Below are 27,709 nucleotides of genomic sequence, written 5' to 3' on the forward strand. Positions count from 1 at the left end.
TAGTCCTGTGACCTTGGGCAACTTATTTGAAGTCTTTGAGTCTGTGTTCCCTCATCAATCAAAAGGGAAAGAACTAAGAACTACTCCCACAGGTTTGCCTTGAGGATGAAATGCAGCAACGCCTGTAAAGAGTTTGACACACCATCCTTCTCAATAAAAGCTAGCTGATAGGATTAGCCTTTTAGGGAATCACTCGGGAGCTGAATCTGCTTATTTAAGTGCTAGAGGTTTTGTGTGGGTTTGGCCCAGCCTAGAGAGAGCATTCCCATTGAGTGGCTGGGTGGTATAATGGAAAGAGCACTGGATTGGAACTCAGGAGATCTGAGTTCTTTTAGTCCCTTCTTTGCCGCTAGCAGCTTTGTGACCTTGTACAAATTACTCGCCAGCCAAGTGATAGTAGAGAGGTAGAAGGTGGAGGCCAAACTGGCAGCGTGTGCAGAGGCAAAAGTGAACTAGATGAACTCTTAAGATTCCTTCCAGCTCTAAACTGCTGTGATTCTTAGATTTGAATATCGGTTAAAGGAGCAGCTGTATCTCCCTTAGTTGATAATTCATTGGTTTGAATGAAATTATTTTTTAAAGCCTGATAAAAATGAAGAAGAAGGATTTGACAAAATTTGAAGTCCTTATGTTTCCATTGGCTACCTAAATGCAAAAGTTTGACTTTGTCTCCTCCAAATGAGATTCATTTGCATGGATGATTGGGAATTGAAGAGTACCCTTTAATATGTTCCCGTTTAGAGCACTTTCATCCTAATTCTGTTAAGAATATAAGCTTATATTTGTCCAATAGTTTTAAGGGACAATAAAATTAATTTTTGTTGAGCTCCCACTTGAGTGCCAGGCTCTCTACATACATCTTACTCGTACGTTATTGAGAGACCATATGGTGCACTAGGAAAAGCACAGGCATTATAGTCAAGAATGGGTATCAAATTCTGGGGGTTTTTTCCTTCTTTTTTTTTTAATTTTATTTCTTTTCAATGTTCCAAGATTCATTGTTTATGCACCACACCCAGTGCTCCATGCAATATGTGCCCTCCTTAATACCACCACCAGGCTCACCCAACCCCTTCCCCCACTCCCCTCCAAAACCCTCAGTTTGTTTCTCAGAGTACAGTCTCTCATGGTTTCTCTCCCCCTCCGATTTCCCCCAACTCACTTCTCTCCATCTCCCAATGCCCTCCATGTTATTCCTTATGCTCCACAAGTAAATGAATTCTTTGGTTTTACTACATAGTAGCTTTGTGTCCTTGGTCAGGTTCTTCAACTTTACTGAGTCTCCGTTTCTGCATCAGTAAGATGGAGATACTTCTATTGCCATGATTCTTAAAGATAACAAATCAAAACCACCTAGCAGATAATAATTACAATCAAGTAAAGTTAGTTATTACAATAGGTTAATGCTAACAAGATGCAAAAAAACATACAAATAAATGTTCATGCAGCTGTCAGTTTGAATCTTAACCATGGCTGTTTTGTTTCAGGATAGAATCATGTAGAAATAAAGCCATAAATATTGACCACCTAATTAAAGTACACTCAGAAAAGTATTTGGGGACTTTAAACATTTCTTCCTGACATGATAACCATAGTAAATTTTACCATTAGGGCAACTAGCCATCAAAAAACTACCTAGTTACTTGAAGTATAGAATCACATTTCTTCCAAAAACTCCTAGAGAAACCGCTTTTCAACACAGGGGGAAAAATCACTTTGCATTTCATGCACGTGTGTTGTTGAACATTTGTTCCAAGTTCTGTGTGTTTTGCTTTGCTTATTCCTGAGAGTAAGCTTAAGGTTCATTGTAATCTCTGGTCAGAAACAATTTATCCTGGATCTTCATGGCAAAGAGGTGGGATTGAGGTTTAAGTGTTGATTAACTCAATGTGTATTGGCTTGAATTATACAAGGGACACCAAATGTTGAAAAGCCATTGCTGTCGTCGTTGTTTATGAAAACTCTCTTTACCCACTCTCAACAAAGCCGGTGCTAAAATTGTTTGTTCTTTGAATTTATGCTGAACATCCATACTCTCACCTGTCACAGGCCTGGGAATAAGACTCATTTCAAGTAACAGAACTAACTGGTTTAGAGCAGTTGCTTTAAAACTTTTGTTTATTGAAGAGAAACTCCACTTTAAGAGCAATCAGTTAGGAAAATGAGGCTTTTTTAAAGATTTATTTATTCGAGGGGCACCTGGGTGGTTCAGTGGGTTAAAGCCTCTGCCTTTGGCTTGGGTCCTTGGGTCGTGATCCCAGGGTCCTGGTATCAAGCCCCGCATGGCATCGGGCTCTCTGCTCGGCAGGGAGCCTGCTTCCACCTCTCTCTCTGCCTGCCTCTCTGCCTACTTGTGATCTCTCTCTGTCAAATAAATAAATAAAATCTTTTTTAAAAAGATTTATTTGTTTGAGAGAGAGAGAGAGAAAGAAAGGGAGCAGCAGCTGGGGTGGAGAGGGGGAGGGAGAAGCAGGCTCCCCGCTGAGCAGGGAGCCATATGTGGGACTGGATCCTAGGACCCTGGGATCACAACCTGAGCCAAAGGCAGACACTTCACCCACTGAGCCACACAGGCACTCCAAGGCTGTTTTTATGTAAACCAAAATATTAAAGAAGGTGGTTGTAGCCTTGCATCAAGCCATGAGGTTTATTCCCATACCTCATTTTGGTTGCAAAGTGTCCAGAAAATCCTGATTCAAACAGATAAATAATTGCAAATGACAGATATTTATTTAAAGTTTTTCTTGCAGTCTCTGGGTATTTTTCAGTCATACTGATCCAGAACCCTGGAAGAAAATTAGGAGAAAATTTTGGTTTCCAAGGTTAACCACTAGTCATATATCTTAATTATGAGAATGAAATAAGCAACCAAAACTCAGAGTAAACACGAAAGCCATGTAAAATGTAGGATTGTCACAATGAGACATGTTGCACATGCTATTGTGCAACTAACTGTTCTGCTTTTGCCAGGCAGATGGGTCTGAACCTTGCATGCTGTCTATCTAATCGAGCACAGCCCACGGGTTGAAGTGGTGTAGGTACTTGCTTGTACAATTTTCGTTGCATCAACAAGTGCAGACATGAATTAATTCAAAGACCTGAGCAGAGCTACAACCTTTAAAATCTATGACACATTTACAGGGACTTGAAACACATTCAAAGGCATGACAGGAGAAGCATTATTCCTGAGGGCTGTGGGGAAAAAAAAAAAAAAAAGTGAGAATAAACCAAGCAGTTTAAGTCAGTGATTTGGTGGTCTCTGATGGGATGTATAAAACAATTGCTTGTATATACAGGTCGAACATATTAAGAGGTTGGGCTCTGCCACTTACTACAGAACTTCCTCAACTTACGATGGGGTTACGTCCCTGATAAACCCATCATATGTTGAAAATACCATTAAGTCGAAAATGTGTTTAATACGCCTTAACCTACTGAATATAGTTTAGCCGAACCTAGCTTAAACGTGCTCAGAACACTTACATTAGCTTACAGTTGGGCAAAATCTTCTAACACAAAGCCAACTTTGTAATAAAATGTGGGCTATCTCATGTAATCTGTTGAATCCTGTACTGAAAGTGAAAAACAGAATGGTTATATGGTGCAGAAGGGATGTAAATGTACAGATTGTTTACCACCATGACCGCATGTCTGACTGAGAGTCCCAGGTGGCTGCCGCTGCCCAGCATCAGGAGATCGTATCTCCTGCATATTGCTAGCTCCTGAAAAGTTCTACTTTCCAAATGTGAAGTACAGTTTCTACTGAATGCACTTTGCTTTGATACTGTCATTAAGTTGAATCATTGGAAGTCAGGGACTTTCTGTATTTTTAAAATCTTAGGCCAGTCATTTTACTTTAAGTCTCTATTTTCTCCTGTTTAGGATGGGCATAATGATAATCTTGCTTCATAAGATTGCTGGGAGAGATGCCTGGGTGACTCAGTGGGTTAAGCGTCAACCTTCTGCTCAGGTCATGATCCCAGGATCCTGGAATCAAGTCCTGCACTGATTCCTGCATCGGGCTCCCTGCTCAGCCTGGAGTCTGCTTCTCCCTCTCCCACTGCCTGCCACTCCCCCTGCTTGTGCGCCCACTCTCTCTCTCTGACAAATAAATAAACAAAATCTTTAAAAAAAAAATTCCTGGGATTAAATGAGATAATGCAAATACAGTGTTTAACATGGTGCCCGGCATATAGGAAACTACTTAAAATGTGTTTTTAATCACAATAAAGATAGTTAAATGTATTTTAGAAAACAAAAATGGAATCTGATATTGGTAGTACATAATTCAAAGATGAATAACCTAGAGTACTTCAAAATCCACATTACCTAAAATCCTAACTTTACCACTTTAGGAATAGGGTGTGTCAGCTGAATTCTTTGCAAGAAAATGATCTTGGGGCTCAGTGGGTTAGGGCCCAAACCTGTGTTTGTTATTCTTTTTTCATATAACTACTTCTCCCTCAAGCTACCAAACTTTTTCATAAAGGACTTTGAGATAATATTTTACACTGATTTATCACCATCCAGTCCCTTTTCAGCCACATGACATTTAATTTTTATTCTACTTTTTTTCTAGGATGTTGACTTTGAAAAGAACCTTTTTTTTTTATTTTTTTATTTTTTATTTTTTTTTTATTTTTTTTTAAAGATTTTATTTATTTATTTGTCAGAGAGAGAGAGAGAGAGAGAGAGCGAGCACAGGCAGACAGAGTGGCAGAGGGAGAAGCAGGCTCCCTGCGGAGCAAGGAGCCCGACGTGGGACTCGATCCCAGGACGCTGGGATCATGACCTGAGCCGAAGGCAGCCGCTTAACCAGCTGAGCTACCCAGGCGTCCCAGAACCTTTTTTTTTTAAGACTTTATTTATTTATTTGACAGACAGAGATCACAAGCAGGCAGAGAGGCAGGCAGAGAGAGAGGGAGAAGCAGGCTCCCCGCCGAGCAGAGAGCCCGACACGGGGCTCTATCCCATCACCTGAGCCGAAGGCAGAGGCCTTAACCCACTGAGCCACCCAGGTGCCCTGAAAAGAACCTTTTTTAAATAGAGAGGTTCAAAAGAGGATGAGAAGAGACTGGGTAGTGATGATTTTCCAATATAAAGTACTATTTCAAAATCAATTTCTAGACACAAATTGATATCTTTGATATCTGATATCTCTGAAGTACCATATTTTAACACTGTTCATCACTCCTTTGAAGTTTTCCTAAGCAGTCTTTTGCCTCTCTTCTCTTTTGTTTCATTTCTGTTACTTTATTAATTCATTCATCTAACACCTCTTCTTGCATTCACACCCGGACCAACAGCAGACCCGCCTCTGATAAATAACTGCCACTTCCAGACAATTCTATCACTTTAAGTCTATTCACATAAGGTCCCCTTCTCCCTTTCAGTGGCTATTAGCCTGCTTTTTAAAAGTTCCTGTGTCTTCTCATAGGAACAAATGCTTAGGCTTCTAATCAGTCTCCTCCTCCAGTCCTTTCTTCCAGTTCTTCTTCCACATTGCCACTGGAACACAGCTCTGATCACATCTATGCCATTGCTCCAAAGGTGATTACTTACAAATTTTAGACTGTGTTTCCCAGCATGGCACACAGGACTCAATCTGGTCCCAACACACTTTCAAAGTTTTATGTACCTCTTCTCTCATGTTGACCCCAAATGCCCTCTGTCCTTTCCCATTATTATTCCTTTGTTTGTACTTCTGCTTTTGCCTCCGTACCCTTTTCTTCCCAGCTCTGCTGGCCAAAAACTTACCCATCCTTCAAAACCCAACACAGATGCCTCCTCATCTTTGAAGCTTCCTCAATTCCTTCTTTTCCTCTTCCCACCACAGCCCACACCAAAACTAAAATAATCCTTTTGTTTTGCTCCCATGGCACTCCAAGTTCTATCGTACTTTTTGCATTTCGCTGGTAGTTCTGTGTTTATATATCTTACCTTCCTACTGGATTGTAATATTTGATTAATTTTCATATTCCTCATGGGAACCTTTCTACTGAACGTGCTCTGAAAATGCTTGTTCAGTTACTCTACATACCCAAGAATGAAAAAAAAAACCCAAGAATGCCAGAGGGCCATAAGATTCACTAGAAAATTATCTAATGGGGAAGGGGAGTAAAGTTCAACTCATTGAGGGGCGCCTGGGTGGCTCAGTCGGCTTGGCTAGGCCGGGCCTCTGCCTTTGGCTTAAGTCATGACCTCATGGTCCTGGGATCAGAGCTCCTTGTTTGGTGGGGGGTCTGTTTCTTTCTCTCTGCTCATGCTCTCTCCCTGGGTTTCTCTCTCTCTCTCTCTCTCTCAAATAAGTAAGTAAAATGTTTTTTTTTTTAAAGTTCAATTCATTGAGCATTTATCAAGGGTCTATTGTATGTATACTGTGTTTTTGCCTGAATATATGAAATAATTAAGGTAAAGTAGGGGGAATAAGAGTGTACAAATGCTTCCAGACTACAAGCTCCCTAATTTTTATGGTGATGACCATCATAGACCAGTTTATGGGATTTTAATAACAAAATGACCTAGGTAACAAAGAGATAGTGAGAATGAGTATTTACATTGAACTTTCCCTGTTTTTTAAATTTTGTTTTGTTTTAAAAACTTGGTTTACACTAGCACTCAATTTATCTCTCCAGTTAAAATGCTTCCATTGAACATTGAACATTGCTGATATGTGGAATTCCATTACATAAAAACCTTTAAAAGAAATATAGCTCAATCGGTAAATTGTTTTTCTAAGCACATGAAGAACTCCATCCCCCACCCCACCCCCCAGTCTCTGGAAGATGTGTTATCTCCTACAGAATTCCATATTTAATCTCCGTTCCCAGGCTTAAGTGGAGTAAACAGGGGAGTATCAAAGACATTCTCCATGTTATTTCTGACTATAAAATTAAACCTACTTCTTGCAGAAAACTTGGAAAATATAAAAAGTATAAAACTAAAAATAAAAGCTATGCATAAAATTCCATAGTTCCATTAATATTTCTTCTTATCTCCTTTTTCATGTATAGTTAGGGTTTTATATCCTGCTTTGATCATAAGGGTGGTTTTTATGACTATTAATGTAGCATTAAAATACAATTTAAAGGAAAACAAAAATCCATAGATATAACCACTTTAGCATTTTGGGGTGTTTTTTGTCATTTTCTTTTGCTCTACATATATATTTAAAGAATTACAATTATATACTGTATGTAAAATTTTGTATCCAACTTGTTATTGTAAGCATTTCCCCATGTAATTAAAAATAGAGGATTTCCCTGTAAGTTGAAGGGGGTGGTTTTTGACTGGGGGGGGTAGGGATCAAGCTTCTCTTTCATTAACTGGCAGAAAGGAAATACAGAAATGGTGACAGGGAGGGGTATGAATTAGAACATTTAAAACAAAACTGATTCTCTACAGAGCTTTACCTAAATGTATACTTCTGGCCATAAATGTGATCTGGTCTAACCCATATGCATTGCCTGTTGTGGCCTTGATCTTTTGAGAGGTTTGGTCACCATTTGTGCTTTTAGTTCCTCTTCTCCCATGATACTTCTATAGGTGATGTCTTTGTCACAATTAAGGTTTGCGCCTAGTTTCCCTGTTGATTGGTTAAGTAGCACCTCATTGGCTAAGATGGCTTTTCATTTTCATGATGGCCACTGAACTGTACACAGTTATTGGAGTTTTGCCCAGAGTTTACTTGATAGGGTACCACAAATATTATCTAGGGATGAAGAATTTTTTGTATCTGCCAATTTTGTTGAAGTATAACATATATACCAAAAGGGTACAGAAATCATTAGTCTGTAGCTCAGTGGATTTTCACAGAGTCAACATGCCTGTGCAGTGAACACCTAGATCAAGAAACAGAACCATACTGGAACCCTAGAAGACTACTCATACCCCAAGATGAAGAATTTTTGAACTCTGTGTCCTGAGGGAGTGACCTCTTGCAACATGTGGTAGGAACTCAGTCACCAACAGAAACTGTGGCCTTCACTGCTCTGGAGCTAGTTACCTGTGGGGGTCCTTAGCTACATACTATAGGGGAGTTCTTTCCAAGCACAGAGGACGTGTGCTTTTTGATGCAGTTACCAAGCCAGTTCGGAGTTGCCACATTTTGCTGTTAACACCCACTTTGGAGCCCTATGAGCAAAGCAGAGCAGAAGGGTTCTTTGTTGTTTCTCTCTTTCCTGTTCTTTCTTCTCTTTAAGCTGTATGTATGTCTTTCTGTATATCATGGCACGTACTCGCTGCTTGAATTTACCCATTGGCTTGTTACAGTATTGATTTCTTTGGAAAAGAAAGTTTGCTGTGGCTGATATCAAAGAGGTTACTCCCTATGTTCTCCTCGAGGATTCTGATGGATTCCTGTCTCACGTTGAGGTCTTTTATCCATTTCGAGTTTATCTTTGTGTACGGTGTAAGAGAATGGTCAAGTTTCATTCTTCTACATATAGCTGTCCAGTTTTCCCAGCACCATTTATTGAAGAGACTGTCTTTTTTCCACTGGATATTTTTTCCTGTTTTGTCAAAGATTATTTGACCATAGAGTTGAGGGTCCATATCTGGGCTCTCTACTCTGTTCCACTGGTCCATGTTTCTGTTTTTATGCCAGTACCATGCTGTCTTGGTGATCACAGCTTTGTAGTAAAGCTTGAAATCAGGTAACGTGATGCCACCAGTTCTATTTTTGTTTTTCAACATTTCCTTAGCAATTCGGGGTCTCTTCTGATTCCATACGAATTTTAGTATTATTTGCTCCAGCTCTTTGAAAAATACTGGTGGAATTTTGATTGGAATGGCATTAAAAGTATAGATTGCTCTGGGCAGTATAGACATTTTAACGATGTTTATTCTTCCCATCCAAGAGCATGGAATGGTCTTCCATCTTTTTGTGTCTTCTTCAATTTCTTTTAGGAGTGTTCTGTAGTTCCTCGAGTACAGATCTTTAACCTCTTTGGTTAGGTTTATTCCGAGGTATCTTATGGTTTTTGGTGCTATAGTAAATGGAATCGATTCTCTAATTTGCCTTTCTGTATTTTCATTGTTAGTGTATAAGAAAGCCACTGATTTCTGGACATTGACTTTGTATCCTGCTACATTACTGAATTGCTGTATGAGTTCTAGTAGTTTGGAGGTGCAGCAACTTCTTTCAAGATATGTCTCCAAAGGCGAAGGAAACAAAGGCAAAGATGAACTTCTGGGACTTCATCAAGATAAAAAGCTTCTGCACAGCAAAAGAAACAGTCATCAAAACAAAGAGGCAACCCACGGAATGGGAGAAGATATTTGCAAATGACAGTACAGATAAAAGGTTGATATCCAGGATCTATAAAGAACTCCTCAAACTCAACACACACAAAACAGATAACCATATTAAAAAATGGGCAGAAGATATGAACAGACACTTCTCCAATGAAGACATACAAATGGCTACCAGACACATGAAAAAATGTTCATCATCACTAGCCATCAGGGAGATTCAAATCAAAACCACATTGAGATACCACCTTACACCAGTTAGAATGGCCAAAATTAGCAAGACAGGAAACAACGTGTGTTGGAGAGGATGTGGAGAAAGGGGAACCCTCTTACACTGTTGGTGGGAATGCAAACTGGTGCAGCCACTTTGGAGAACAGTGTGGAGATTCCTCAGGAAATTAAAAATAGATCTTCCCTATGACCCTGCAATTGCACTGCTGGGTATTTACCCCAAAGATACAGATGTAGTGAAAAGAAGGGCCATCTGTACCCCAATGTTTATAGCAGCAATGGCCACGGTCGCCAAACTGTGGAAAGAACCAAGATGCCCTTCAACGGATGAATGGATAAGGAAGATGTGGTCCATATACACTATGGAGTATTATGCCTCCATCAGAGAGGACGAATACCCAACTTTTGTAGCAACATGGACAGGACTGGAAGAGATTATGCTGAGTGAAATAAGTCAAACAGAGAAAGTCAAGTATCATATGGTTTCACTTATTGATGGAGCATAACAAATAATATAGAGGACAAGGGTAGATGGAGAGGAGAAGGGAGTTGAGGGAAATTGGAAGGGGAGGTGAACCATGAGAGACTATGGACTCTGAAAAACAACCTGAGGGTTTTAAAGGGGCGGGGTGGGAGGGTGGGGGAACCAGGTGGTGGGTATTAGGGAGGGCACAGATTGCATGGAGCACTGGGTGTGGTGAAAAAACAATGAATACTGTTACGCTGAAAATAAATAAAAAATAAAAAATAAAAAAAAAAAAAAAAAAAAGAAAGTTTGATGATTCATGCCTGACACTTCGTGGAGGCCATTAGGTTCAGAACCTAGGCTTGATTTACTTGGTTTTAATGCTTGAATGCTCAAGTTAACTACAAATCAGTGATTTTGAGTTAACCCTATTTATTTTGGGATTTTTTGAAAGAAGGTCTAGAACCTACTTGTTGATGTGTGTGTGTTTCTCTCAAAATACCAGTCATTATCTTTTCAGATGAACTGTTGAAGTAGCTTAGTGAAATTCTGCCTTCAACTAAAAAGTCTTAGCTTTTAAAGAGAAAATAAACCAAAATGTTAACCTTGGCTATTTCTGATTGGTAGAATTATGGGTGATTATTGTTTTTTTCATTATGTTTTTCTGTATTTTCTGAATTTCCTATATATATACTGAATATATTTTATACTTATAATCAGAAAAATCAGTTATTTTTTAAAAATCCAAAATATTCCTATAGCATTGATAAATCCTAAAGAAAGCATTAATAATGTGACTGTAGCAACAATAGGAACAAATCATATCTGATAATAGAAATGACTTACAGGCTATTATGAGAATTTAAGAATTGCTTTGACCTTTTGAATATATCTAACATGTATGATTGTTAATGTGGTCCTTTCTTATTAACACTAATTGGTTTCTTTATGTGTAAAATAACCTTGAGCACTAAAGAATTTTAAAGACGTTCTCCTATTTCAATATGAACTGTTTCTCTTTACCCTTTGTATCACTATTTATATATTTTTTTCTCACCCCCCGCAATGCATATGCATACCTCTCACCTTTATCGGTATTTTTGTTTCTTTCCCATAAGAAGCCTGTTTTCCCTCACTTGCCCCCTTCAATATCTGTTCTTTTCAGTACTTTTAAGAATACTATTAAGTTTAACAGCTTTGTATGAAGAATCCAATACACTGGCAATTTTCACCTATGACACACTGGGTTCATCTGATGACAGTGGTTTTTGTCATTCAAGAAAAGAGAATTTGTTAGAGTATGTGCAGAGGAGAATCGTGGTGTTGTTATTTTATACTTTATTAATGATATGCCAAACATACAAGCTCAATCAAGATGATATTTAAGGGCGCCTGAGTGGCTCAGATGCTCAAGCATCTGTCTGCCTTCGGCTCAGGTCATGATCCCATAGTCTTGGGATTGAGCCCCACTTTGGGCTCCTGGCTCAGCAGGGAATCTTCTTCTCCCTCTCCTCTGTCTTCCCCCTGCTCATGCTTTCTCTCTCTATCTCTCTGTCTCAAATAAACAAAGTCCTTAAAAATTGTTTAAAAAAATGGGGCACCTGGGTGGCTCAGTAGGTTAAAGCCTCTGCATTCAGCTCAGGTCATGATCTCAGGGTCCTGGGATCGCGCCCCGCATCAGGCTCTCTGCTCAGCAGGGAGACTGCTTCCTCCCTCTCTCTCTGCCTGCCTCTCTGCCTACTTGTGATCTCTCTCTGTCAAATAAATAAATAAAATCTTTAAAAAAATTGTTTAAAAAAAGATATTTAAGACATCATTAAAATTGAATTACTTGTTTTTAAAAATTAACATTTCCCTTGAAGTGATAGTCCACTGGACGGATTTTTTATCCTACTTTTCCACTCTTTCCCTATCTTTCATAGCTTGATTAATTCTACCTTAGATAATCTTACACACATACACACCCTTGCACACTCTTGGAGCCCTGTCTTCTTTTTTAAAACTTCTGAGCTTCCAGGGTGCCTGGGTGGCTGTCCATTAAGCATCTGATTCTTGATTCCCGCTTAAGTGATGATCTCGGGGTCCTGAAATCAGCCCCCAGTTGGGCTCCATGCTTAGTGGGGAGTCTGCTTGACATTCTCTTTCCCTCTGCCCCTCCCCCAGCTCACATTCTTTTTCTCTCTCAAATAAATAAATAAATCTTTAAAAAAAAATCCGAGCTTCCTTCTGTGTGGTTCCACTTCTTTTGAAGTGAAATTAAACATCATAACAAATCACTGCTCTCATATCTAACAACCTTGAATGTTGTCCATAACTCACTCCTACAATCTCCACAAAAACCTCTCATGAGCCATGTAATCCCCCTGATTAAATATGTATTTTCTTATGTCCCAATATTTAAGATTTGAAATGCCTTTGTTGGTTATACTTTAGGTATTCCAGTGATACTGTTCCCTGCAAAGTTTTATTACAAATATGGGTTAAATAATAGTTCATATTTGCTTTGCAGTTTTTAATCCTCAAAGTCTTTCACATGCAATCATTTGTGGGCTCATTTGGGAAACCACACACTGTTTAGCAACATTGCTATGGGATAATGTGTTGCCTCTACTTCCCAACAACTGACTTACAAATGAACTTTTGAATACAACCCATTAGAGTTTCCTGTGTTAATTTTGTTCATAATGATAGCCTGGTGAGATATAGTTTATTATATTTGTCCTGATCATGCTGGTTTAGAATTTTTTCTGCTTATTTATTTTCTTTGCAATGTCGACTCTAGCTCTACCTTCCCTTTTCCAGGTGTTTCACCTTAAGGATTCTGCGTTTTGTTTTCCTAACCTGTGGTCTAACCTATGGTGATCTCAGAAGGTGGCTTATTTTAATAGCATTTGTAATGTTCCTGAAAGTTTTGAGAATATAACTACTATTTGTAACCTAGTTAGCCATTAATATATTTTCAAGTTGGTACATCTTTTCCATTTTAAAGGATCTCGGCAATCACTTAGATGAATGCTAGAAAACTGTGATTATATTGAGTGAGGTCTTCATTAAAACATCTATGAGCAACCTATATTTAACATTGTCCCAAATACTTTGAGTTTAGTGGTATTTCAAAGTCTTGCTTTCCACCACCATCATTTCATTCTGGCAAGAGTACAGAATATTTGAGAGACTGAAACTGGCTAGTGCCAGCCCACCAGTCACCTCCCTTGCCCTAGCCACCCCCCATCCCTTTTGCCATTCCTATTTGGCTGATGCCTTTTCAATGAATTGATGAAGAAGAGGCTGTTGACTTACCTTAAGTAATGTAATTAAAGACTAACAGATTATTCTTTGATGTTAAGGAAAGCTACATGATTGCTCTGTTTTTATTTCAATCTAGTATACCAAGAATGAATGTGTTCTATTTGAAATTGAAAGGTAGCATATTACAGTGGAAGAATGGGTGTCCTTGGGTCAGACGGTTGAGCTTGAATTCCTGTTCTACCAATTAATAAATACGTGATCTTGGGCAGGTTGTGAACCTGGACTTCATTGATCTTGTTCATAAAAAGTGGAATAGCAATGCCCAATTTCTGTGATTTTGTAAATAAAGTGTTTGATGGGACTCTTGGGTGGGCCAGTTGGTTAAGCATCTGCCTTCAGTTCAGGTCATGATCCCAGGGTCCTGGGATCCAGCCCCATTTGGGCTCCTTGCTCATGGGGCAATCTGCTTCTCCCTCTCCCTCTGCCCAACCCAGCTCCCCCGCTCCCCCACTCATGTTCTTGCTCACTCACTCTCTCAAGTAAATAAAATCTTAAAAAAAATAAAGTGCTTGGGGCATCTGGATGGCTCAGTGGGTTAAGCCTCTGCCTTCGGCTCGGGTCATGGTCTCAGGGTCCTGTGATCGAGCCCCACATTGGGCTCTCTGCTCCTCGGGGAGCCTGCTTCCCCTCTCTCTCTGCCTGCCTCTCTGCCTACTTGTGATCTCTATCTGTCAAATGAATAAATAAAATCTTTAAAAAAAAATAAAGTGCTTGACATGGAGTGAACGTTTAGCAAATGTTAGTTCTCTTGAACCTTTTGCTAACAGTTTTATTACTAAACGTAGCATTTCTCCTTTGGTTATTATAGCTCTTCACTACCACATTTTGAGATATGTAATTGTTTTATATGTAAAAGTGGGGATGGGAACCCCATGACATCGAAATTGCTGTTTTTCTGGGAAGTTTTTGAGAAATGGAGGGAGAAATCACATAATCAAGAAGCTGAAACAACTATCTTGTTCTCACTGTGCATTTCCATTTTAAGCAGCAACAACTCCTTAAAATCAAGATGTTAAGCCTTAACGATAGCAATGACTGTGGATCTTTTGATGACACAGTGACAAAGAGAGGGGACTTAGGAATCAGATGGATTTTGATTTGAATTGCAACTCTGTCATGTAATAGCTTTATAACCTTGGCCAGATTAACCTCTTTAAGACTCAGTTTTTTCTTCTACAGAATGGGAGGTGATAATTATACCTACCTCGTAGGGCTAATGTGAGGGATAAATCAGAAAACATATAAAGCATGAAGTACTACTACACATCCTACACATCCAGGTTCTTCACAGGATACTAACAACCTCCTCACCCTAACCTGTAGCACTTTATTTTTGGAAATTGGCAATGCAGATCACTGCATGGCTTCTCAGAGCCTCTGATATGCTAAAGAAGCACTCCTCAACTTTGTTGCCTGGGTTATTTTCTAAACTCACTGATCTGTAGAACGCTTTTTCTCTTAAAACACTTACCACTTGAAATAGAATTTGGAAAACATGATATTGCCATGCATTTGATAACCCCTCCTTGCTTCTCTCCTCTTCCCTTATTTTATTAGACTGGCCTCAGATTTTAACTGTATCAAAGTATTGTCAGTATCAAGTAGTGAATAAACTAGTTATCTCACTCTGATAAGAACAGCATGTTTTCGGGACGCCTGGGTGGCTCAGTTGGTTAAGCAGCTGCCTTCGGCTCAGGTCATGGTCCCGGCGTCCTGGGATCGAGTCCCACATCGGGCTCCTTGCTCCGCAGGGAGCCTGCTTCTCCCTCTGTCACTCTGTCTGCCTGTGCTCGCTCGCTCTCTCTCTCTCTCTCTCTGACAAATAAATAAATAAAATCTTTAAAAAAAAAAAAAAAAGAACAGCATGTTTTCAACTGTGATGACAAACATCTTAGTTATATTTCTTTATACTAATGTGGTACCTTTTATATCAAGTTAATGTGATTTCCAGGTATAATTCTCTACAGGCCAGGCTTATTTTCCTTACTGACTTTCAGAAACAATTTACTGTGAAAGTATAAAAACATAAGTGAGACCAGTTTATGTTTGTTTTTGTATTTAGTGTCTGGACCTTAGTATAAAAGTTAGCTTTTGTAATACTTCATAGAGGAGGAAATTTAATCTTCTCAATTAGTAGAGTGTCCTTACTTATGAATTTTTATATGAAATAATGCCAAAATTTCTACAGGGGCATATCAAATTCTCTTTTTCTCTAATCCAGAGACCTAATAGAATACTAATGGGACATCTGTGACTTTTGTACCCTTGGGTTCTTATGGCCAGGTCACAATGAGTACTGGATCTCTAAACACAATGCTCTTCCTAATTTTAATGATTAATGAAATTTCCAATGTAATTCCCCTATCACAAAGTGTACCAGAAGAGAATGTATGCAAAAAGAAGTTCCAATTTAAACACAATTTTGAATACCCTATATGACAAGCACTGTACTGGATATTGTGGTAGAAGAGTGAGCAGGGAGTAGCTAAAGATAAAAAAACGACATGGTCCTTTCCTTCCAGGGAACTCCCCTTTTCAGCTCTTATTGCATTTTTTTTTTTGGCCAATGGTATTTTAGTCTCACATTAAAGCATCAGTTTAGGTGGGGCTTTTAGATCTACACAAAAATGGCACTCCCTAGAGTTGGGGAGTATGTAAGGCACAGAGTGCATGTCCCTTCCATACATTCGAATGTGCAAATGTCACCTGGTCTGAAGGGTTGAGGGTAAAGTGGTGAGTTGTGAAGACCATGTCCCAGTTTCACTGGAAATCTAGGCTGTGGTTTGGTTTTGTGCTTGTATTTTTCCCGTGGATACAGCAACAGTTTATTCACTGGAATTCTCCTTCCTGAGGCCTCATGTTATAGGGAAACAGAACTGATTAATACAAAGACAATCACCATAATTTCTTACAGTCCTTTGTATAAGTTTCCTTTGCCTGAAACCCCTAAGTCTCTTGTTTGCCCTTTTTTTACTGCCCGACAAATATCTTTCTGTTTTTAACCTGTGGTGTATATGTTGCTAGTCAGTAGTTGCTTCACCTTGCACCATCACATATTCTTATCAGATTCTGAACAGCTTTGGATATTGTACAATTTATTATCCCAAAGGACTGCATAAATACATTGATGCTGTAGAGTTTACCAACTAACCTTCCTCTAGAAAACATTAATAAATAGCAACAACAAATGTTGAATTTGCTTTCTAGAAACCTTACTACCCCCAAACAAAAACTATGACAATAGAACTTCGGCATAAAAATTTTAATACAATTACAGAATACCCTATTAATGAAATAACATCATATACTGCAATTTCTGCATAACCTTGTAATAGCATATCTTATTAGTTTCTTCTACTTCATATCAGCACAAATTTAAGGTTGTATAGACAATAAACCTCTTCCAGCTGTTTCAAGACTTCTCTTTTATGTCATCTGAACCCCCTCCTAAGTGGCTAAATTACCAGTCTCCCAGTGAGCCAGGATGACTGGGTTCTAACTTGAGCTGGGGAATGAAACAGCATCTGTCCTAGATCCTGAATGTAAATGGGAAACTGAGGTATGATCAGACCCCAGGTTGGAGAGGGATTATTGCCACCATTATTGCTGCTCTGGCAGTATGGTGATTTCAGTGGGATCGGCACTGTGGCAGTAGGCGTCACATAAAACCCAAAGTCTATAAAGTAGAATTAGTGTTTTAACTTTTTTTTCAAGATTTTATTTATTTGACAGAGATCACAAGTAGTCAGACAAGCAGGCGGAGTGTGTGTGTGTGGGGGGGGAAGCAGGCTCCCTGCTGAGCAGAGAGCCTAATGTGGAGCTCAGTCCCAGGACCCTGGGATCATAAACCTGAGAAGACCGAGGCTTTAACCCACTGGGCCACCCAGGTGCCCTGGTGTTTTAACTTTTTGTCTGTGTATATATAATATGTCCTTGCTGCAGGCAGAGATGCCCTATCAAGATATGCTGTCTTTGACTGTAGGGAGAAGGCACACCTTAGACTCTGTTCACCGCAGTTATCTTTAAGGATAAATTTGTTTTCAGATTGAATCAAGATTCAGATTATCACTACGTATAGCATACTTAAAATAACATTTATCAAACACTTATTTGATGTATATTATGTGCCAGGCACTCTGCTAGGTGTTGTAGATACAGTGATGAAAGACCCAGTCTCTAACCTAAAGGAGTTCAGAGTTAACAAAACAAAAACAAAAACAACACCCCCCAAAAAACAGATAACTTCAAGGGAAATATGCACTAGGCAGTGTAAAAGCTGAATTTCTAACCCAGATGGGTCGGGATCTTATAAAAGGAGGTTGAACTTTATTCTGTAGGTGAAATAGAGCTCTTTTAAGGGCCCTTAGCAAAGAAATAATATGAACATTTTTCCCCTTTAGAAAAATTTATCTGGTAGCTGTGGAAGAATGAATTGAAGGCTAATACTGGTGGCTTGAAGACCAGTTAGGAAGTTGTTACAGACATTTAGGTAAGAAAAAATTGGAGAGGCAACAGAGATGTATTCTAACAGGAAAGAAATGGGCCTGTTTCTGATGTGGCTACTAAGTTTCAAACATCTCTGTATGAAGTACTTAGTGATAAAAACAAAACAATTCTATTGGCAGAGTTTTACTATGCAGAGTGAAGGATTAGTGTTGATCTGGCCAGAGAGAACCACTATCTTGAAATTCCTTGACCATAACATCAAACTGTAATTCAAACACCAGCCCAGTATTTCTGAAAGTATGAGCCACAGACCACATGCAGCAGAAGAACCCCAAGAACTTGTTAAACTACAGATTTCTGAGTCTGACCTCAGACAGACTGAAACAGGGAATGGGGCCCAGGGAATTCAGTGTTTTAACAAGTTTCTCAAAGTAATCGTCATGCATATTAAAGTTTGAGTATCATTAATCTAGCCCAACAGTTTTAAAAATCTGGGACTACTGGTCCCTTAGACTCTTTCAGGGGTCCATGAATTGAAAACTGTTTTCATAATAACACATAGACATAATTTGCCATATTCACTGTGTTGATGTTTATTACACAGGTGGTATAAAAGCAATAGTGGGAAAATACTGCTGGCACCTTAGCAGAAATTAAGACAGAGGCACCAAGCTGTATTGTATACTGTATCTCTGTGCATTTATAATTTAAAAAAGTCGTTTCACCTAGGAATGCCCTTGATGAATCAATAAGCATAATTAATTTTATTAAATCTCTGCCCTGTCATGCACAACTTTTTTTGAATATTCTGTGTGATGAAATGGGAGGTAGGCATAAAACACTTCTACAGCATACCAAAGTATGAGGGTTGTCTGAAGGAAAAGCACTTATATGACTGAGTTGTGAGCTGAAGTATCCTTTCTTTTTTTTTTTAAGAGTTTAAAAATTTATTTATGTGTGTGTGAGTGAGCACAAGCAGGGGGAGGGGCAGAGGGAGAAGCAGGTTCCCCGCTGAGTAGGCAGCCTGACTCTAGGCTCAATCCCAGGACCCCCAAGATCATGACTGAGCTGAAAGCAGATGCCTAACCAACTGAGCTGTTTTAATTAAAAATTTTTAGTAATATTTTAAAATTACTTAATAAGTAATAAGAAGAGTGGTATTGTCATTTGTGCAAACCTCTTTAATGTCAGACTTAATAGAAGACAGCTGGATCTTTGTATCTGTATTAGATCTATTGTGATTTGTTCTTCTGGTTTAGGTATATGAAGAAATGTACTCATGCAGATTTGTAATTTAAAAAATGGTATTTATAGCACTTAACAACATTTTGAAATAATTGCAGACATCTTCTTTGGTACTGCACCAAAACTCAACAAGTAGCAGTTTCTTAAACGTTAGGTGCAAGGTAGAATTTGAAACCGTATCCATGAACTCTTTGTACTAAATGAAAATGCATGGATCTAACTTAAATATCAAATGGATTATTTATCCATGCATGGTTTTGTAATACCATACATTGGTCATTTAGAAAGCACTGGCTCACTGAGTTATGCAGATCTTACAGTGATTCAAGATTATGCTATATCAAAAAATCATGGTTATTTAATATCACCACTGATCTCATCAGAAAAGTCTAAGTACTAGGAAGTTCTCAAGTTCATGTAGTGGATAAAAGTTTTCCCAAGTTCTAATTTTTGCTTGAACACTTACATTTTACCATTAGCAACAAATGCTGTTATTTTTTTTCCTTGAAATGACAGGCTCACTTCATTCCATTTTTAAAGAAGGTCGTCCAAATACCCAAGTCTTAATCATCTGTTTGTCAGTAGTACTTCTAAGATAAAAAGGAGCTGTTTAAAGAAAAGTTACTTCAGGGGCACCTCTCTCTCAAATAAAATCGTTTTTAAAAAGTCTATCACATTAACATCTATTTACAACTGTGATTTTAAATGAATGAATAAATATTTTAAAATTTTCCAGTGTTAAAAAAATTTCCCAGTGTTAATTTCTAATATGGTCACTGTACATAGAAATAATGCACATAAGCAGCTGTTCTTTGGATTCCTCAATAACTTTAAAGAGTATAAAGAATCCCTGAGACTAAAAACTTGGAGAAATGCGAATCTAGCCCTCTGGTTCTTAACAATATGCTAAACATACCCTAATGAAAATCAGAATAGTCCAGACAGGACTAGGTTTTTAAAAATAATTCTAAGAATTGTTTACCTGTGAACATGACCTGTCCTCCACAACTTATGCAAATGTGACCTTTGAATAGTGTTGCTTCTAATTCCCTAGTGTCTTTAATATGCTGTTTTCTGAGGACTCCCCTGTGCCAGAGATTTTTTGGTGCTATATCAAATCTGAGACTATTCCATAAGGTGGTATTGTTTTCAAAACCTATAGCAGAAGTATCCATGGGTTCAGGGCAGAAAGAAAGGCAACTTGCCATACTATGCATGGTTGTCCACCTCAGCATCATTTTTTTTTTGGCTTAAAAGAATGATTATAGTCCCCCATTGGGCTCCCTGCTCAGCAGAGAGCCTGCTTCTCCCTCTGCCTGCTGCTCCCCCGGTTTGTGCCCACCCTGCCCCCGATAAATAAATGAATAAAATTTAATAATTAAAAAAGAATGATAATAAAAGGTGATTTTAGTCTTTTTCACTGTCACCATCCCTACACCAAAAAGGTAATTTGTTAACAATCCAGAATGTTAAGAACCATTGCTTTACCCAACAGCTAACCTGTACTAATGCCTGTTTCATATCCTGCAACAGATTAGAATTTAACTAAAAGGCTAGTTAAGAGCATAAGGACATATTTAACGAGGTGTACAATACCTATTTGATTCCCAGTGAACCACAGAGCTCTATTTCCAAGACCTCATTTGTATCATTTGTATGTCTGTTGAGGTGCAATGGTAGAACTATTTTTTTTCATCAAGAGAGTTGATGTGATGAAAGCTAAATTCGGTTCGTCTGTGGCTGGCAATAATCAAAAGGGGGCAAAAAAGTCACAAAACAGGAATTTGAAGGAAGATAAGCTAGTCAGGCTAAAAAGTTTACATAATTTTTTTTATTAGTTTAAAAAATTCCTCTTAGAATGTCTTGGTCTTAGGACCTTCAGTGTTCCTCTTTGAAATACACTGAACTTCCCTAGTAGCCCAAAGTTGAAATATGTTGACCTACCCTAATTGCTATAGGGGGGGGGGAAACTGAGCCTTTGAAAGCTACTAGTGAACAAAATGAATACACAGAAGTCCACATGAATTGGTTCCAGATTTTCTAATGAAGGAAATGTTTGTTGGAGAATCATGTTGGAATTCTTCGCACCCAGATCTTATTCATCCTATATATAAGTGGACTCAGAAGATGTTGGGCAGTATTGAATATGAGCTTAGTTTGGGAAGAGCTACTTTGGCCTTCAATAGCCCTTTACTAATCTTATAAGTCATTCACTGCAAATACTCTTTTCTAATATTAAAAGTAGAATACACGTTGAAAGAGATACTAGAACAGCATACCACACCCCTTGTAATTTGTGTTTGAAGGCCACAGTGCTATAAGTGTGCCATCATTATACTTAGAATATTTCATATATTGTAAAATTTTAGAATTTTTTTACATTTTGACACATTAATATTTAAATGTGAGGGGAAGGTCCAGAAGCACAGAACTTACTACATAGTTTATACTTGAGAAATATTTGTTCATTGAATTTTTCTGTGTTCACAAATAAGTAAGAGTAGGCCAAAACCATAATATCATCAACTTTTTTTGAAAGAAATGAAAGGCCTTGGCCACCAGCAGAAGCTTAGATCAAATTTCTATATATTATGAATAATAACTGGAAAGTGTCTTTGACCAGTAGTGCCAAGGATCGGCACACTTTATATTAACATTTTAATTGAATGATATTCTGTAAGAGTATAAGAGTTGCTACAGTTTATTTTATTACCTTTGTTCCCAAGATAGTCATAGGCAGAAACCATTATTCACTGTCGAACATTTGAGATTGGAGTATTTCTTCGGCTTAATTGTTACCTATTCTTAATCTGTCCCTTCTCCCAAAATATTTTAGGTAGCAGAGTGAAAATGTAAAAACAAACAAACAAACAAACCTTGAGCTAAATGGTGTTGTTAATGATTTTTAAGTAGCAAGTTCAAGGATTCCTGACTGAATTAAGTGAATACTATCAAGAAAATAGTAACCAGGGACGCCTGGGTGGCTCAGTTGGTTTAGCATCTGACTCTTGGTTTTCTCCTCAGGTTATGATATCAGGGTCCTGAGATCTGAGGCCCTTTCAGGCTCTGTGCTCAGCAGGGAGTCTGTTTCCCCTCTCCCTCTCCCTCTGACCCACCTGGCTCATGTAAGCTTTCTCTCTCTCAAATAAAATAAGTGAATCCTAAAAAAAAAGTAATTTTACCCATATTTTCCCAACTATGCACTCATATGGCCAAGGAAGAATAATTTACACCATGGAAATTAGCACGCACTACAAATCAAGGCTTCCTCCTTGTTAAGTATTTGCCACAACGCCCCCATCCTGAATGTATCTGATTTTCATTTTTACAGTAGAATAATAGCTTTAGGTTTCACTGTGACGTAGAAAGGTGGTGAAGAGACACTGGAGCCAAACTGCCTGGGTTCAGATACCAATTCTGTACTTATTAGCTTGTGTTATCCTAGGCAAGTTAGTCGATCTTATCTTTAATGAGGTAATAGCTATGCTTACCTTTTGGGTAGATATGAGGATTAAATATGTTAATGCATGTAAAGCACTTAAGACAGGGTCTAGTTTATAGATAAATCTTATCTGGCAACCTCAATTATCCAGAGCATAGCCAGGATTCAGGAAGCAAAAAAAATGTCACTGAGCAACCAATATAAATATCAGAGGGTACTTGCAACTGAAGCCCTCCAGCTCTCTTTGGAAGCCTGTTTTACTTTTCCCTTAGACCAAAGCTTCATTGACTTTTCAGAGTTGAAAGCAGATTGGAAATATAAAATTAGAAAGAGGGAGAGACACTGTTAGTGAGAACCTACTCCCCCCAAAAAGAAATTACCCACATGAGAACTCAAAAATGAGTCAGACTGGATGACGTCTAAGGTCCATTCTAGCTCCAAAAATCTATGACTTTGGTGAAAAATTGTAAGTTTGGGGACAAATAAGCTTACCAGTACCATATAAAATAATGGCTCACAAAGATGATCCACTCTCAATAATAAATCATAATCAGTATATCCTAGTTAGGAAAATAGGACAGTATATATTACTTTTTATTAAAGTATATATTACTTTATATTACTTTTTTGTTACTTGGAAATTTTACTTTTAGAGGATACCCAATTCCCTGACAATACCAGTTAAAGGAAAGCATTACTGTAGTTCATTAAAAGACAGTCTCTGTCCTTAAAATGCTATTAATTTAGAGAGGGACTACAACATGCCAATTGAAACGCAAAGCAAAATGAAGTACTAGATAAAGGTTAAAAACCAAGTGACAAGGGAACAAAGAGGGAACATTTATGTTCTCTCTTGGAACTTGGGAAAAGATTATAGGAGGCAGCATTTGAGCTGGGATTTGAGTAATGCACAGGCAGAGAAGGAGGGGGGAGTGTCAGCAGATGTAGGAAATTTTAGTCTTAGGGAACAGAATGAACAAAAAGAATTATAAAAAGTGAATGACAGTAGCCGATACCATGTGCCTGGATGTGAGTGTTCATGAGATGGGGCTGTAGTGGAGATATATCAAACTGAAAAGATCAGTTGGGATCAGTATGGGACCCTCATAAAAGGCTTTCAATGCTAGGCCAAAGGGTTAGGAGAGACTTTAGAGCCAGAAAAGAGGCATGATGCAACCAAGTGATGGCAAAAGTCAACCAGGAAGGTAAACTCTGATGAAACTTTAAAGGACAGGGAAATGTTGGATATAGAGTGACAAGTTAGGAGATTACTGAAGGAGTTCAGGCAAGGAAATTATGAGGGCGTATATTAAATAGGCAGCAGGAATGGAAGGAAGGATCTGATAATACAACACCAAGGAAATCACATCTACATGATTGCTTAGGTTAGCAGTGAGTATTCAGACAGGATTCTGAGAATTCATACCAGATGACCAGAGGGCTCTGATGCCATTAACAGAGGGTTGTGATTGGGAAGGGAAGGAGGAAGCAATTTTTAAATAGTTGCAAAGGTGTAGGGAGGAGGAGATGTATAAGAATGTTTCGAAATAGGTCTTGTTTATGATTAGAAAACTGATTCAATAGATAGTTGGACTATATATAGCATATATGAATGTGAATTTGGGGCAATTGAAGCACAGCGTTGTTCCCTATGTGTGGACAAAGTACATTTCTTGACTGTCCTTGTTTTTTAATCTCCATCTGACCACAATGGTCTGTATGTTCCTTAGCATCCACCCCTGCCACCCACCTTATATTTCCAAAAGAATGAAAACTTATTTCTATTAGTCAAAAAGTTTAGGACACATCTGTGATTTAAAAAGAAATCTTTAAAATGATATTCTAAAGCTTGAGTTTTAGTATTATCTCTACTTTCAAAGATTATACAGGTTACACTATTAGAAATGCATTCTGGGTTGAATAATAAATCTTTATAACCAGAAATTTTCCTGAATTATCTCTACTTTCAAGGATTATACAGGTTACACTATCAGAAATAAATGCTGGGTTAAATAATCTTCATAACCAAAAATTTTCTTGACAGGTGGCTTGTAGAGAAAAGACAAATAATGACAAAAGAGAATTGAAATAATATCTGTGCTTTTAGTGCCAAAGCTAGAAATGTAAAGCTCCCAAATAAATAGAAAAATGAGCTGCTCTCTTGCAAAACAGCCAATTCTCTAGATCTGTAAGGGATATTTGAGTCATATATTAATAGAGGAAAAAAATACATCAAAAGGCATTCCAGACTCCTCCACTTCCAATTGCTTTCAAGATTTTCTTCAAAAAATGAGAAGAGAGTAAGTCATCAGTGTCTACCAAATTGAGTATCAGCAAATTAGTGAAGTTGTAAAAGGTTTTAACTGAATGGCTATCATATATTTTTAAAAGTGTCTTTAGAACTTTAAGGATCTGTAATAATACCCTATGAATCTGTTCTTTTAATTAGTAACTTCAAGTAAGATCATCTTGATCTTTTGAAGACTTTGGCCACCAGGAACCATAAACTTAAGGGATTACTCGGGTAGTAATTCTGCTATGTACCTTGCCATCTTAGGTTTCTACTCTTAATTTGACCATTGAAAGTATGAATATTGTTTTAGTAGTACACTTTTGTGTTTAAATTCTAAAGTCTATTACCTTACAAATTGAAAAAATGACGTAGTTAAGTCTAGTTAAAGAGATAAAGCCTTTTAGAGTCCTGTGCCCAGGAGCTTGCACATGTGTGGGTGGGTATGGGGTTGTGTTTATTCCATTCTGGAGTTTGATCATTAACCAAGATTAGTACCTTAACCTAGTATCAGTGGGAGGTTTCCCTGGTTGGTAATCTCTTAACATTCAAAGAGCTCTATTCTTTTGCTGAAGATTATTGGTCTCAGGTCGTATATACTAGAAGGAATATAAACCTTGATAAGCATTGGAATGGCATGAGTAATCTGACATTCTCACAACACCAGGAAAGATAATGTTTGTCCTTTACTTTTTTCACAGGATTTACATAGTTGGGGGTAGAGAGGAAGGTGTTAAAGAGATTAAGCCTCTAGACTAAGATTTAGATTATTAGACTATTAGTCTAATTTCAGGCTTGACTTTCGTTGGTGTTGAACCATACATTACTATTAATTTTACATGTTCTATTCATTGCTAACCTGATTAGGTCTGTACAAAACCTTAGAATACCTTGGACAAATTTTATATTGCTTTAGAGGATATGGAAAAATGGCACATGCATGTGCACGCACACGTGTGTGTGTGTTTGTAGTATGTTTGGGCTCATAAACATTTATCTCAGATTACTAATTCCTGATATGTAAATTCTTGTACATTTTATTTTTTTTTCTTGTACATTTTAGTAGTGAGCTCATGAGCCAGTCTATCACCTTATAAAATGGGAAAATATATAGTTAAGTGTTTCTGTCTTTCCCAAATCTCAGATTCCCTTGGTTGTAAACCCTCTTCTCTACCATCTGGGGGACTACTTATCTTTAAGAAAGCCCTCGTGTAAGAGGTGAATTTGACCCTAAACTCAATACTGTTGAATTATAGGTAGTTAACCTGAAGAGAGGGGAGGTATTTGTTACATGTCGTAGCTTCCTTACTAAACTCTGAGTTCCTTAGAATCAGTAACCAAGGCTCAGCATGTTTATATCCCCTATAACATATGCATAGTAAGTGCCTAATAAACGTTAATTGAGTGAATGAGTATCCTTCCATGTCTCACTAGGAATACTGTAAAATCACTTTAGCAATTGGATTTTTATACTCAGAATGCTTACCAAACCTAAAACTGAATTTCTTTTCTTTTACAGGTGCAGGAGACATTGTTGCAATCATGATTGGCAATCTGAAAGGCACAAAAATTCTACAATCTATTCAAAGAGGCATACAAGTAACAATGGTCATCGAAGTAGGGAAAAAACATGGCCCTTGGGTGAATCACTATTCAATTTTCTTCGTTTCTGTGTCCTTTTTTATTATTACGGCAGCAACTGTGGGCTATTTTATCTTTTATTCTGCTCGAAGATTACGGAATGCAAGAGCTCAAAGCAGGAAACAGGTTTGTAGTGGTTCTTTCTTCCAATCTAAAAATACTTTTTTAAAAAAGATTTTATTTTTAAGTAATCTCTGCACCCAACATGGGGCTCAAACTCACAACCCCAGGATCAAGACTCACATGTTTCACTGACTGAGCCAGCCAGGAACCCTAAAAATACTCTTTTAATTGTAATTTCAGTCATGCATTTTAATGTATTTCACTTGCTAGACAGTGATCCATGAATGTTTTATGAAAAGTGATAGTTTTTAAAGCATACCAGCTTCTATCCTCTCAAAACTTTTATATTCTGTAATTTGTCCATGGCCTTAATCCTGCTTAATTAAATCTTCTGACACCTCATTACAGAGCACAGCCAGCATTTAATTATATATGGGTGTAAATACATATGTTCTTTTAAATTTTTTTCTAAATTACCAAAGCATTTCATGCTCAATATAGAAAATTTAGAAATCATGGGGCACCTGGGTGGCTCAGTGGGTTAAGCCTCTGCCTTCGGCTCAGGTCATGATCCCAGGGTCCTGGGATCGAGCCCCGCATCGGGCTCTCTGCTCAGCGGGGAGCCTGCTTCTCCCTCTCTCTCTTTGCCTACCTCTCTGCCTACTTGTGATCTCTGTCTGTCAAATAAATAAATAAAAAATCTTTAAGAAAAAGAAAATTTAGAAATCAGAAAATAAAAGGGAGAAAACCTTCACCCAAACCCCATATAACAAAATACTTCAGTTACCACCACTGTTATTTTACATGTATGTGTGTGTCTGTACATGCATGTATTTGCATGTGGGATCAGGGCTGGGAAGAGACTAGGCTGAATGTCATGAGGAGGTGACTTTAAAGATCTGATGGTGCATGATATAGTGCCAGGCTCCAGTCACATATTCATAATTTCTATCATACCATGTTTTAACAACTGATGTATAAATAGGCACGAAGTACAGAATTAATAGAGCAAAAACACAGAAGCATCATTGAACCAGGGAATTACTTGTGGTTGTGTGCCATTGATCCTAGCACTTTTAAACTGTCTCCCATTCCCTTGATACCCTCATTTCCCATGTCCCATGGATACATCTTCAGTTCCTTTGGCCCTTCTCTTTGTTTGTTACACTTGCTGTCAAGATCCAACCTTGGTTTAATCCTGCTTCCTCCCTGCTCTGTGCCTGCACTTTCAAGTAGCAGAAAAACACTGACCTCAGCACAGACTGATCTCACTTTAAATTTATGACCACAAACTCTGAGTGAGCCCTTACTGCTGCCAACTATC

At 38.1% G+C, this 27,709-nt stretch overlaps 1 protein-coding gene across 2 annotated transcripts in view; it reads left to right on the forward strand.

Annotated features, from left to right (window-relative positions):
- Positions 1 to 27,709, forward strand: part of RNF128 (ring finger protein 128) — a gene marked incomplete at its 5' end in the record, with an annotated part of 95,641 nt that overhangs the window by 39,497 nt on the left and 28,435 nt on the right. For both annotated transcript variants that reach the window (XM_080831313.1, XM_080831312.1), the window contains one exon: positions 26,201 to 26,448. In XM_080831313.1, the coding sequence (XP_080687439.1) occupies positions 26,201 to 26,448 (248 nt within the window). The remainder of the gene's footprint in view (positions 1 to 26,200; positions 26,449 to 27,709) is intronic.

This window comes from Martes martes (assembly GCF_963455335.1).
Source record: "Martes martes genome assembly, chromosome: X".
NCBI lineage: Eukaryota > Metazoa > Chordata > Mammalia > Carnivora > Mustelidae > Martes > Martes martes.